The 13,845-nt window shown below is 41.1% G+C and overlaps 1 protein-coding gene across 4 annotated transcripts in view; it reads right to left on the reverse strand.

Annotated features, from left to right (window-relative positions):
* Window positions 1–3,916: 3,916 nt before the first annotated feature.
* LOC115166282 (ephrin type-B receptor 2) overlaps window positions 3,917–13,845 on the reverse strand; it is a 57,801-nt gene continuing 47,872 nt past the window's right edge. For all 4 annotated transcript variants that reach the window (XM_029720132.1, XM_029720130.1, XM_029720131.1 and 1 more), the window contains exons 13-15: window positions 7,765–7,958; window positions 7,210–7,365; window positions 3,917–6,857 (exon numbers count right to left, since the gene is read on the reverse strand). In XM_029720132.1, the coding sequence (XP_029575992.1) occupies window positions 6,749–6,857; window positions 7,210–7,365; window positions 7,765–7,958 (459 nt within the window). In that variant the 3' untranslated portion in view covers window positions 3,917–6,748. The remainder of the gene's footprint in view (window positions 6,858–7,209; window positions 7,366–7,764; window positions 7,959–13,845) is intronic.

Genomic DNA, 13,845 nt, shown 5'->3' on the forward strand with positions numbered 1-13,845 from the left:
TGATTTGATTTGATGTTGTCAAATGGCTCCCAGAATCCCTGGAGGAAAATCACCCTGACGACTCCTGGCCGTGAACCTCGGGAATCATCATCATATACGTCTCCTCCTCATCTGTCCTCTGCCTCCTTGTGCTGCACGATCCAGCCATCCCAGCTCCGTTGCCATAACAACATGCTCTAAACATCCACCGTGGCGTGAAGCCGCCTGGGCAGCACAGACGAATGTACTGAAAGTGTCATATTGAGGAATGCCATCACTTGACAGCTTGCCACAGCGGCATGATGCATTTGTCTCGTGCCTTCACTGAACAAGCTGAATGGCTGTCTCATACCATACACATCCACTACAGTACCTTTAATGCACTATATCCTATAAATAGAAATACATTATACATCCACTACAGTTTAACACATCCACTGCAAAAGCCCAGTGGTCCTCAGAAATACTTTACCTTACACTAAGCAGTATGTTCCCAAGTTCAGTTGCCAACAGCAGCTGATTTGCCAGCTGTTATTGTTTACATGCTATTTACCTGCATGCTACAGTAGTCAGACATGATGTCCCCAGACCACAGTTACAGAAACAGAAACAGAATGCATTCTAGTATGTCCTCCGAAAGCATTTCCTGGTACATGAAACACAGACCAATGAAATTACCATCAGTTTACACGGCAGCTTTGACCTATGGAAAAGAGCTAAACGTGACAGAGATGTTGGCAAATCCTCTGAAAAGCCTCACATATCAAAATGGATACTAAGAGGGGTAAATTCCAATGAATCCCAGGAATGGACTTGCACAGATTCAGTAGGATTTTGTATGTGCCCAGTCCTAATGTCTTGTTCCCTTTTTGACAGTTTATTTCATTGTTTCCTATTTAACACAAAACAACCACATAATACACCAAACCATAGACAATACAACCAATAAAATACAAAAACAATAACCAACAAGACAAACCAACATACTGTACCAAACAAACAAAGAATGAATAATAAAAACCAAGTCCATAGGGAGATTTTTTTTATTCTAATAAGTGATACTTCATTGCCATGGTACTCCTGTACAAACCGTTAAAGAGGTATTTTGCAGTTGAAACAATAATAAAGCACCTTCCCCGCCCCTGTTTCCGTAAAAAGATGAGAGATTGGGCTGGCAGGGTTGGGTATGTTACTTTCTAAATGTAATCTGTTATATGTACTAGTTACCTGTCCAAAATTGTAATCAGTAACATCATTTTTGGATTACTCCGACGCAGTAACGTAATCTGATTGCTTTCAGTTAATTTTGGAATACTTTCCCCTTATGAGGCATTAGAATTGGACAAAAGGGATTCATCAAACACATTTGGTGTGTCATCATAGTGGTCTCTGATTTGTGGTCAGACTCACTCATGTGGAACAAATTTAAACGTGTGTTTTCTTTCAATGCCGAATTGAATGTCATTGAGAAAACAAAAAGACGTAATGTATTTTTTCACAAACATTCTTTCTGAATTTAAAAGTAATCCAAGAACTAATCATGTAGTTTTTCATAAGTATCTGTAATCTGATTACAATATTTTTGCTAGTAGGGTAACCAGTTGCTCTCTAACCCCGGGGACTGGAGAAATGTAACCACTCTGAAATCCATAGACACAGTTATGGATGCAAGGACGCAGCATCCATTATATCAAAATAGTTATAGTTTTAACCATGTTTTGAGGCTATACAGCGTTCGTTTACATTTAATTTGATTACAAACATTGGATTAAAACCACCTTATATTTTGGGTTCTGATGGGGTACAAATGTTGAACTAAGCTCATGAGGCATGTATAAATTATATTCTTCAAGAATCAATGGGTACAAATCATTAATTTATAAGTAACAAAATAGATGTACAGATGTAGGATACTAATTTGATCAACGTGTTGCATGAGAACCTTCCTGAAATGCAGGAAATGGATAACTTGTAGTGTATTTGAGGTTTAAAAAGGCTTCTGAAGTTTGTAATTTCCACTTCTAAATTTCAGACTTGATTCTCACATTTTTTAAGTAAGCAAGTCAGTTAAAAACAAATTCTTATTTACAATGACAGCCTACCCCAGCCAAACACGGACAACACCCTATGAATCACAGCTGGATGTGACTCAGCCTGGATTCGAACCAGGGACTGTAGTGACACCACTTGCACTGACTTACTGTGCCTTAGACCACTGTGCCAATCAGGAGTTGCTGCAGGCTTATTTTCCTGCTGTAGCAAACTGGCTCAAATTAAGATGCAACATCTATAGCAACTACAGATTGCCCCTTTAAGGAAAAGAAGAATTGTCCCAAATATTTTTGGAGTCTATTATTTTTTATAGGCTTTTGTCTAAAATATTTTTATAAGATTATGTTTTATCAACATAATCATCCATTATGTGAACACTGGCTCATTAGAGCTTTTACAATATTTGACCATCAGCCTTAACATCGACACAATACCCAAACATAGTATCTTCTGTCTGGTTAATGTCTTGCTCGTCTGTCCCCTTGGTCAAGAATATATGACAGATAGTTGGTTGTATCTTAGAAAATGAAATACAATCATTTATTTTAAGATATGAAGCAAATCATTTAGATGCACAGCAAATTTCTATGCAACCAGACAATGAAGTATGATCTCATCTCATTTCAATTCAAAGAAGCGTAGCTCAAGATATTTAGCAATCGAAACAACTCTCAAACGCTACATACATTACCATAAATTGCTCATTTCATTGGCACCAGCACAGATTTTATTATTGTTATTGACAAGTTGATAAGTCAGTGTTCTTTCAAGGTGGCTTCCCTGCAGGGACCACTGGAGCCCTATCAAGTGAAAATCGGCTAATGTGTTTCCCCCATACAGTCTAGGTTGAGCATGTAAATAAATGATAAATGTCAGTGTAGCGTGGTGTTTGGCACCCTGGGTCAGAGCATGGTGTTTGGCACATACAGGGCTGGGAGGCAGGGTGGTGCCATGGAAAAGCAGACAGCCTGCCAGGCACACAGGACACACACCGCAAATGTCATCCCACTTTCCGACGGTCTGTTCTCCAAGTGTCCAAAGCATCCAAGACCATAGGGAGCAGCTGTGACATCTGTAGTTGCACGTTGGCAGGTGTGACTGTGCCCGCTGGCTGTTGGCCAGGAGTGGGTGACTGTCAAGGACAGAAAGCTTGGGCCCATAGGAGGAGTGCCACTGTGGAAAGTTAGACAGGCAGGCAGGCAGGCACACACTGGGCATATTGAGGATTGGTGGTGTGCTAAACAATGGTGCACAGTAGGACCCTAACCAGTGCATTTGCGCTTTCGAGGATGTAGTTTAATGTGCCTTCTGAGAAATGGGACACACTTACCCAGATTATGTGGCAGAAATAAAGGAGTATTTGAGTGTCCTCAGATGAGGAAATCCCTAATCTAGTAGAGAAAAATTGCAGCTACATCTGTTACATTGCCAGATGTACGTATATTTCGCAGTTTGTTTACATTCGATAGTAAAGACTGAAAGTCCTCTCTCAGAAAGCACACATGACCCCAGAATGATCTAGTGGGTGAAAGAAAACTGTTCATGGACAACTTGAAATCAAGTGTTCTTTGCCTTGTATTCGGAAATGTAATTACAATAATATTGTGTTCTGATAAAAGACTAAACAGACTTCAGGAAAATGCTCACCAATTCCCTCAGAAAAATAGCTTTGCAAAAACAAACAAACAAGTAACATTGTTCGACAAAATCCTAGAGTGATCTCTACTTCCCCCTTCTGTTCAATGTGTTCTTTACAGACTAAGGACCAGATTTCCAAAGTGTTTGCACAAAATTGTAGCTGTTATTTTACAGTTAGTTTACAGTTGAGGAAATGTATATTTAATGCAAGATAAAGGGAAAAGGTGTTTTAAGAAAATACAAGTTCTTTGAATGTAACCTTTTTTTATTTATAGAAGACAGTTGCTACCGGCTTCCAGTTTGTTGTCGTAATTGTTGTTTTCTTTTGTTTTGTTCTTTTTTTTTATAAAATAGACAATTAACAATATTACAAATAATTAAAATTGTTACATCATTCACAGGGTTACAGTCAATGTACATTTGTACAGAAAATGAAATGTCCCAATGCAATCACAGTGGTTAGAACTGGAAGGGGGGGGGGGGGGGGTTGGCAGACCCTATGTGTCTTTAGGGACACCCAAAGGACGAAGGACAAAGGTGGAAGAGTGTGAAAAGGGTACTATAAAGGTACTATAAAGGTATAGAGGTACGGTAATAGTGCAGGTTTAACATGGGACCAGCAGAGGGAATGAGCTTAGCACAGTGTACAGTGTTTGAGTTATTTTTAAACACCTAAAATGTCAAAAAAGTAAATGTGCTCATATAGAGGTCACAGCTATATTGAGTTACAGAAGAAGCGTCCATTTTGGTTTCTTTTGCTTGCAAATGACACTCACTCAGAGATGGCAGGCTCTGAGTGTATTTGTTGACAGCAGCAAAACAGTTTTTGTATGATTTTTTTGTTGTTGTTACAAATCATATTTGTATGATTGTCTTCCTTAATTTAGAAATTCAAATCTTGTATAGTACATTGCCTCCCCCCTTGTTGCGGCAGGCCTATAAAACTAAGTAAAATAATAGTGTCTGGGGCTATCCTGCATGATCAATTAACATAGCTTTCCACACATGGACATAATTCCACATAATGCACACTATACCCAGTTGAGAAGCTATTGATAGAGAACAATATGACGAGGACAATGTATCTGGGAAGAACTGCAGAAGAACATATCCCTATTTATCGAAATTGGAAATGACTTTTTTTCCCCCAGAGAGGCAGCAGAGTTTGTTGGTTGGGTAGTAACAGTATAACACTTTAATAACTCCATTACCAGCAGTAAATGGTCAAATGTTTCTCATTGAGGTGTATCCTAATTAGTACCATATTCATACCTATTAAATGCTACAGTATGTGAGATGACCTACGGAATGACTGATGGTGATTTATCCATGAAGTGCGGAGACAATGGAAGCATGCAAACACTATCGCACTCAAGGAACAGAGGGTTGCATCATCCTGGTTTGACCAGTGTCTATTTGAGTTAAAAATTGTTTCTAATCCCTGAACCTCAAGTACAGTATGTTATGGATGGAGTATAAATGTGTAAACTTGGGATTTGTGCTGGCACAATATGAAAAAGAGGCATACCCTATTTCTCAGTACAAAAGAAAACCAAATGACCTTTCATCCATTTCTTTAAAAAGTCCCCACTTTTCTCTGACGAATCATAAACACGTGTCCTACCTTTTGAAAAATGAATGGCAACGGTATACACATATGTCAATATGAATGCTGTGTATGACCCCAGATCACGTGACAATTCACAGCTCCATCAAAGGTGATCATAGGTAGCAATATAAAAACAAATCACAAAATATCATTATAAAACCCATTTAAAAACAAACCAATTAACAACAGTGTTCTGTGAAGTCTTTTAAATACCAGCAGGCTCCCTTTGGAATTCTTCCCCACCTGGTTGGAGCTTCAGAGGCTGCCATTTTGTGCAAGTACAGTATAGTACACCTGGCTGCATAACCTATTGCAGCCATTTTGTATGTACCATAAATGTAAGGACAAGTGCTTTTTCATGACAGAGCCAAAATATATACTCACACGAGATCCTTTAAACATAGAGGAGGACAAAGGGAAAGTGAAATCTAAACTTTGCACACAACACTTTTGTAATGGAAGAATTTATGGAAGTGCCCATCCTACTTCTTTATTAAGGTGCACATACAAATATTTAAAAAACAAATACCAACTGAGTCACCGAAACAAAGACTGTACGGAGCGGAACTCCAAAACAGTGAAAATGGCCGACATGGTTCAGTGGCTATGGCAGCCTGTGATTCCCAGAAGAGTAAGAGACAACGACATGCACAGTACAGTACTTTATATTATGTTTCATTTGGGCTGTTGGAAGTAATGTGTGTTCAAAGTTTTTTTTTCAAGAGAACGGAAGTGAAGGTAGGTAGCAAACAGTAATATAATCACCACAATTTTCAAACTGTCAAATGAGAGCATTATGCACAAGGATGGTAAGTTTGTTCTCACGGGAGAGACTCTTCCCGAAGATGAGTCATTTCATTTCACATCCATAAAGTCTATGGAACTGTATGGGAGTCTGACAGTTGTCCTATTCACTATCCAGTACATCATACACTCCGTTCAGAGTACTGGTCCTACTGTTAAAGTCACTGATACCCTCAGAATCTCAATGTGAAAGATGCGAGTAAAGTTATATGAAGTCTTGTCCCAACCTTCTCTTAATATCCCTTTTAAAGGCCCGTCTGTTGATGAGTTTTAGACTGGGGACCAGTAGAAATCATATCCAACCAAAAGACTGTAAACAATGTCCTACTACAAAAACAAGGAGGGGCTACAGCCGTGCAATCAACAGAGACAGACTGCAGTTGGAAACTGGACAAAATCTGGACAGAGTCTGGACAGTCGTAGACTCAGCACAGCTAGATACAGACTGAACATAGGAGGGGCAGTGGTTGTGGACTGAATACACGCTGAGCACGGCTGCAGACTGACCAGACTGACCATAAAGTACAGGCTGCCGACTGTTGACTGAACTCATGGGAGTGCGGTCTAGAGAAGGGGGGCTGATGGGGATGGGGGTCACAGTCTGACAGGGAGACCAGGCTGGGGGTCTGGTCCAGTCCAGTGTTCTCCCTGTCTAGACATCAGAGGTCAGACCTCAACGGAGGTGATCTGATTCATCTGGGCCCGCATAGACTGGACACTGTTAAGGATCTTCTTCTGGTGGCCCACTAGGGTCACCCCTACTCGGAGGATGTCCCTGTGGAGAGAGAGAGCAGTCAGTGACACAACACTGAGTCTATGACACATTTAGCACAGTCCAGGACATATTTAGTACACTCCAGGACACATTTAGCACAGTCCACCAGGACACATTTAGCACAGTCCAGGACACATTTAGCACAGTCCAGGACACATTTAGTACAGTCCAGGACACATTTAGCACAGTCCGGGACACATTTAGCACAGTCTGGGATGCATTTAGCACAGTCTGGGATGCATTTAGCACAGTCTGGGATGCATTTAGCACAGTCTGGGATGCATTTAGCACAGTCTGGGATGCATTTAGCACAGTCCAGGACACATTTAGCAGTCTGGGGAGGTTCACTTACTCCATGGTCATTTGGGAGACCACGTCGAAGCTGGTGAAGTCCTCGTTGGCAAAGTTCTCCTTGTACTGGCCCATCTTGATGGCATCCAGCCACTCGTCCACGGTGCTGAAGCTGGAGAAGTCAGGCGTGCTGCGGTCCAGCAGAGGTAGGTGAACACTAGGAACAGGAGAGGAACCCAGTGAGAACCCAAACCAAATGACAACCCAGTGAGAACCCAAACAAACCAAATGACAACCCAGTGAGAACCCAAACAAATCCAATGACAACCCAGTGAGAACCCAAACAAACCAAATGACAACCCAGTGAGAACCCAAACAAATCCAATGACAACCAAGTGAGAACCCAAACAAACCAAATGACAACCAAGTGAGAACCCCACAAAAAAAACAATGACAACCCAGTGAGAACCCAAACAAACCCCAAAAGACAAGGAGAAAAGACAAATAAACAGTGATGGATAGGCCTCTGAGATGAATGGTCGTCACTGAGGAAAGGAGATGAGGAAAGGGTGGATGCCAATTCAGATGACTGACATACAGCCCGTGAGTGCCTTACCTTGATGACAGCGGCGTCGTGGCCTTCAGACTGTTGGGGTTGCGGATCATCTTGTCCAGGTTATTGACAATCTGGCTGAACTTGGGCCGATTGTTGCGGTCCTTCTGCCAGCAGTCCAGCATGAGCTGGTGCAGGGCACTAGGGCAGTCCATGGGCGGGGGCAACCGGTAGTCCTGTTCTATGGCATTGATAACCTACAGGGCATTGGCACAGATTGATATGAAAATGAATATAAATGATGATTTAGAAATCAAAGAGGCCTTGACCTAAGTTGTTGGTCTCCCCGTGTGGTTTAAAGTGCCTGAATCAAATGTATAGTAAGTATAGTGAGACTGTCTCTATCTGTATGTGTCTCGATCGCTCCTCCTAAAAGTATTGGGACAGCGACATATTTGAAGTGATACAATAACTATGAGGTTAAAGTGCAGACTGTCAGCTTTAACATGAGGTTATGTTCATCTATATCAGGTGAACGTTTAGAAATTACAGTACTTTTTGTACATAGTCCCCCCATTTTAGGGAACCAAAAGTATTGGGACAAATTCATTTATATGTGTATTAACATCGTAAACAGTTAAATATTTGGTCCCATATTCATAGCACGCAATGACTATATCAAGCTTGTGACTCTACAAATTGGTTGGATGCATTTGCTGTTTGTTTTGGTTGTGTTTCTGATTATTTTGTACCCAGTAGAAATGAATGGTAAATAATGTACTTTGTCATTTTGGAGACACATTTATTGTAAATAAGAATAGATTACGGATAGTCGTGAATTAATCATGAATAATGATACGTGAGAAAGTAACAGACGTACAAATATCATAACCTCCAAGACATGCTAACAGTTGAAAAATATATGGCAAATAGAAATAGCAAAAATGCTTATTTTAAATTTACAATCTGTGGAAACAATGAGAATAGAAAGGTTCAGGATTTTGGTGAAACATCACAACAAAATATATGGCAAATAGAAATCCAATATGGATGGTGTTTAGAGATAGATGGGAGCAGTTGAGGGTAGAGGAAGGACAGGAGTAAAAACAAACAAAATAGAACTATTCTAAAATAGACTGTCTATAAAATGTATATAGTATGTATAACTCCCGAGTGGTGCAGGGGTCTAAGGCACTGCATCTCAGTGCTAGAGGTGCCACTACAGACCCTGGTTCGATCCCGGGCTGTATCACAACTGGCATTGATCGCGAGTCCCATAGGGCGCAACTGGCTCAGGGTCTTCTGGGTTAAGGGAGGGTTTGGCCAGGGTAGGCCATCATTGTAAATAACAACTTGTTGCCTAGTTAAATAAAAAAATACGATGGAACTACAGGCCTAAGACATTACAAGAACAGGGGAGGTTTGCATTTTTTTGGGGGTATGATATTTGTGCATCTATAACTTTCTCAGTCATCATTATTCACAATTCAGTCAGGACTATTCGCAATCATGGTAGCAACCACATTAATATAGATGTGTTCATAAACTTATTCTATTCTTATTTACAATAAAAGTGACTCCAAAATGACACCGTTCATTTCTATTGTGCTCAAAATCATCTAAAACACAACCGAAACAAACAGAAAATGCATCCAACAAAGCTGTAGAGTCACAAACTTGATGTAGTCATTGGGTGCTATGAATATGGGACCAAATACATCACTTTTTACTACTTTAATACACATATCAGTGAATTTTCCCAATACTTTTGGTCCCCTAAAATGGCGAGACTATGTACAAAAAGTATTGTAATTTCTAAACGGTTCATTCAATAATGGATGAAAATACCCTCAAATTAAAGCTGGCCGTCTGCAGTTTAACTTCGGAGTCTTTGTATGATTTCAAATATAAAGTGCTTGAGTACAGAGCCAAAACAACAACAAAAATGTTTTACCGTCCCAATACTTTTGGAGGTCACTTTATGTCTTTGTTCTGCTGCTAGTCTACCATACACACATTGCAAATCAAATCAAATTGTATTTGTCACATGCACCAACTACAACAGGTGTAGTTAGACCTTACAGTGAAATGCTTATTTACAAAGCCCTTAACCAACAATGCAGTTTTAAGAAAATCCCTAAAAAAATAAGAGATAAGAATAACAAATAATTAAAGAGCAGCAGTAAATAACAATAGCGGGGCTATAGGTAATTGAGGTAATAATGTACATGTAGATAGAGTTATTAAAGTGGCTATGCATAGATAATAACAGAGAGTAGCAGCAGTGTCTGGGGGGGATGCAAATAGTCTGGGTAGCCATTTGATTAGCTGTTCAGGAGTCGTATGGCTTGTGGGTAGAAGCTGTTTAGAAGCCTCTTGGACCTAGACTTGGCACTCCGGTACCGCTTGCCGTGCAGTAGCAGAGAGAACAGTCTATGACTAGGGTGGCTGGAGTCTTTGACAATTTTTAGGGGCTTCCTCTGACACCGCCTGGTATAGAGGTCCTGGATGACAGGAAGCTCCTGAGGGGGAATAGGTTTTGTTGTGCCCTTGTCACGACTGCCTTGGTGTGCTTGGACCATGTCAGTTTGTTGGTGATTGGACGCCAAGGAACTCTCAACCTGCTCCACTACAGCCCCGTCAATGAGAAGGGGGTCGTGCTTGGTCCTCCTTTTCCTGTAGTCCACAATCATCTGCTTTGTCTTGATCAAGTTGAGGGAGAGGTTGTTGTCCTTGCACCACACGGTCAGGTCTCTGACCTCCTCCCTATAGGCTGTCTCATCGTTGTCGGTGATCAGGCCTACCACTGTTGTGACATCAGCAAACTTAATGAGGGTGTTGGAGTCGTGCCTGGCTGTGCAGTCATGAATAAACAGTGAGTACAGGAGGGGACTGAGCACGCACCCCTAAGGGGCCCCTACGTTGAGGATCAGCGTGGCGGATGTGTTGTTACCTACCCTTACCACCTGGGGGCGGCCCATCAGGAAGTCCAGGATCCAGTTGCAGAGGAAGGTGTTTAATCCCAGGGTCCTTAGCTTAGTGGTGAGCTTCGAGGGCACTATGGTGTTGAACACTGAGCTGTAGTCAATGAATAACATTGTCACATAGGTGTTCCTTTCGTCCAGGTGGGAAAGGGCAGTGTGGAGTGCAATAGGGATTTCATCATCTGTGGATCTGTTGGTGTGGTATGCAAATTGGAGTGTGTCTAAGGTTTCTAGGATAATGGTGTTGATGTGAGCCATGACCAGCCTTTCAAAGCACTTCATGGCTACAGACGTGACCGCTACTGGTTGGTAGCAAACCCTGCCACATCCGACGAGTGTCAGAGCCGGTGTAGTACAATTCAAACTTAGTCCTGTATTGATGCTTAGCCTGTTTGATGGAGGGCATAGCGGGATTTCTTATAAGCTTCCGGGTTAGAGTCCCGCTCCTTGAAAGTGGCAGCTCTACCATTTAGCTCAGTGCGAATGTTGTCTGTAATCCATGGCTTCTGGTTGGGGTATGTACATACAGTCACTGTGGGGATGACGAACTCGATGCACTTATTACAGTTTTTCTCAATTGCTAAAACACTAAAACCCATTGGCTGAACAAAGTTCTCAGTTGCCTGGACTCATTTAGCTAATTAGGCAGTCTGTTGTCAATACCTTAAACCATTTCACATGGTAAAACACAATTTGCAGATCTCACTTTTCAGCAAAACTCTAAACACATTCTCATTCTCAAAACACATTCTGCACTCTAATGCACATGTCATCCATACTGGTAAACACAAGTGGCAAGAATCAAATACAAATAGAGAACTCATGTCATTGACTGAACACAACCACTCAAAATTGATTTAACCTGTTTCAAATGATGCGACACAACCAATATCAGCCAGTCCAGAGAGCAAACAGGTTGTTGAAGGTGGGAAGGAGAAAGTCTGAGAATGGATAGAAGAAACAATGTGAGAGGACGAGGACGAGTGCGTATGCGAGGTGGGCGACGAGGAGGAAGAGGAGGAGGAGGAGGGCAAGAAAGAGGAAGAGGAGGATGAAGAGGAAGACAAAGAGTGGAAATATCTGATGAAATTCGAGCAACAGTTATAGACCATGTTCATGTCTATGGACTGACAATGAGGGAAGCAGGACTTAGAGTGCAACCCAATTTTAGCCGATTTTCTGTATCCACCATAGTAAGGACATTCAGAAAAGAGAACAGGTACAGTATACTACTGTATTTTTGTAATTGCAAATTTACTGTACTACACTATATGCAGCTGTTTGAATAGATATTTGTAAAGTTAATCACTGTATGTATTGTACTGCATGAATATGTTTTGTAACTGCACAACTACTTTTTGTAGAATTGCAAGGCTGCCACATGCAGGTGGAAGGACAGCTATATTCACTCGGGAGCAAGAGGCCGTTATAGTTGGCATGGTCCTTCAAGATAATGCAATACGACTTAGAGAAATCCAGGAACGAGTGATACAAGACAACACACACTTCCAGGGAATCGACAGTGTGAGCATTTCCACTATTGACCGTGTCCTCCATCGTAACAGGATGCGAATGAAACAAGTATACAGAGTACCTTTTGAGCGCAACTCACCAAGGGTGAAAGAACTGCGAGCTCAGTATGTGCAAGTAAGTGTACATTCAGAAACATTTACTGTAATCCAGATTGTCTGCAGTACTGACACATACTATGTGAATGACATTACTCTTCAGTACATACAATGTATGTGAATCAGAAGTGCATACAGTAGGCCTAATTGTACTCTACAGAATAGCACTGTCTCTGTACGACTTACAAAATCCTACATACAGTATATTGTATTTCTACACAGACAATATTTGACTTGGAATCCTTGGACAGACCCCATGAGTTCATCTTTGTCAATGAAGCAGGTTTCAATCTAACAAAGAGGAGAAGGAGAGGCCGAAACATGATTGGACAGCGGGCCATTGTTGAAGTCCCTGGTCAACGAGGTGGCAATGTCACAATCTGTGCTGCTATCAGCAACCATGGTGTTCTACATCACCATGTTACACTCGGGCCATATAACACCCAGCACCTTCTAACATTTATTGCCAATCTAAGAGATATTTTATTTGAACAGCAGGTTCAAGAGCAGCAGGGTCAAGAGCTAAATGAGAATCCCATTCCCACCTATGTGATAGTGTGGGGCAATGTCCGTTTCCACCGAGCTGCTCAGGTAAGGGAATGGTTTAACATCAATGGGCAGTTTATGAACTTGTACCTCCCTCCATACTCGCCTTTCCTGAATCCGATTGAGGAGTTTTTCTCCTCTTGGAGATGAAAAGTGTATGATAGGCAACCCTACACCAGAGTAAATCTGCTGCAAGCCATGGATTTAGCCTGTGGTGATATAGGTGAGGAATCATGTCAGGGCTGGATACGGCACACAAGAGGCTTCTTCCCCCGTTGCCTCAGGAGGGACAATATTGCTTGTGATGTCGACGAAGTGCTCTGGCCTGACCCAGCCCAAAGACAAGAAGAAGCACATTGATCACGTTTACTCCTTTGATTTTTGTCCCTTTTAGTATTGTATACTGTAGTACAGTGCATTATAGGCTGTATAATGGACAAATGGTATTTCCCTGAACATTGTGCTTTCCATTTATTAACAGTACTGACTGCTCAATAGATTTTGACTGGTTGCAGGTTCATATCAACAAAGAACAAGAATTACAGTATCACAGAGACAAAGGACAAGTGTGTGAGATGCAGGGTACAGTACTGTATAAATAGGGGTACAAGGAGGAGGAAGAACAAAAAACAAAAGAGCAAAGAGCAAAGCAGAGTAGTAATTTCTGATCAATTTTGAGCTACTAAGATAGAACATGTTTTCGTTCATCAAAAGACAATGACGGAAAAATATGCATTTTTTTAGATTAAAAATGTACTTCTCCCTGAGAATTGTATGTTTTGAACAATGTGTTTTCTATTTTTCGGTGTATTGTTCACTGACTGCTTGAGAGTGTATATCATTTTGATCACTTTGTTTATGATTTGAGAGCAGTGTTTGATTTTGAACACAAGTAAAGCTGTTTTGAGGTGAATATTTCATTTTGCGAGAGGAGTCAGAGGTTATGTAAATAGTGCTTGAAGATGAGGTTTTGTGTTTAATGTTTT

The sequence above is a fragment of the Salmo trutta genome, chromosome 28 (genome assembly GCF_901001165.1).
Source record: "Salmo trutta chromosome 28, fSalTru1.1, whole genome shotgun sequence".
NCBI classification, from domain to species: Eukaryota; Metazoa; Chordata; class Actinopteri; order Salmoniformes; family Salmonidae; genus Salmo; species Salmo trutta.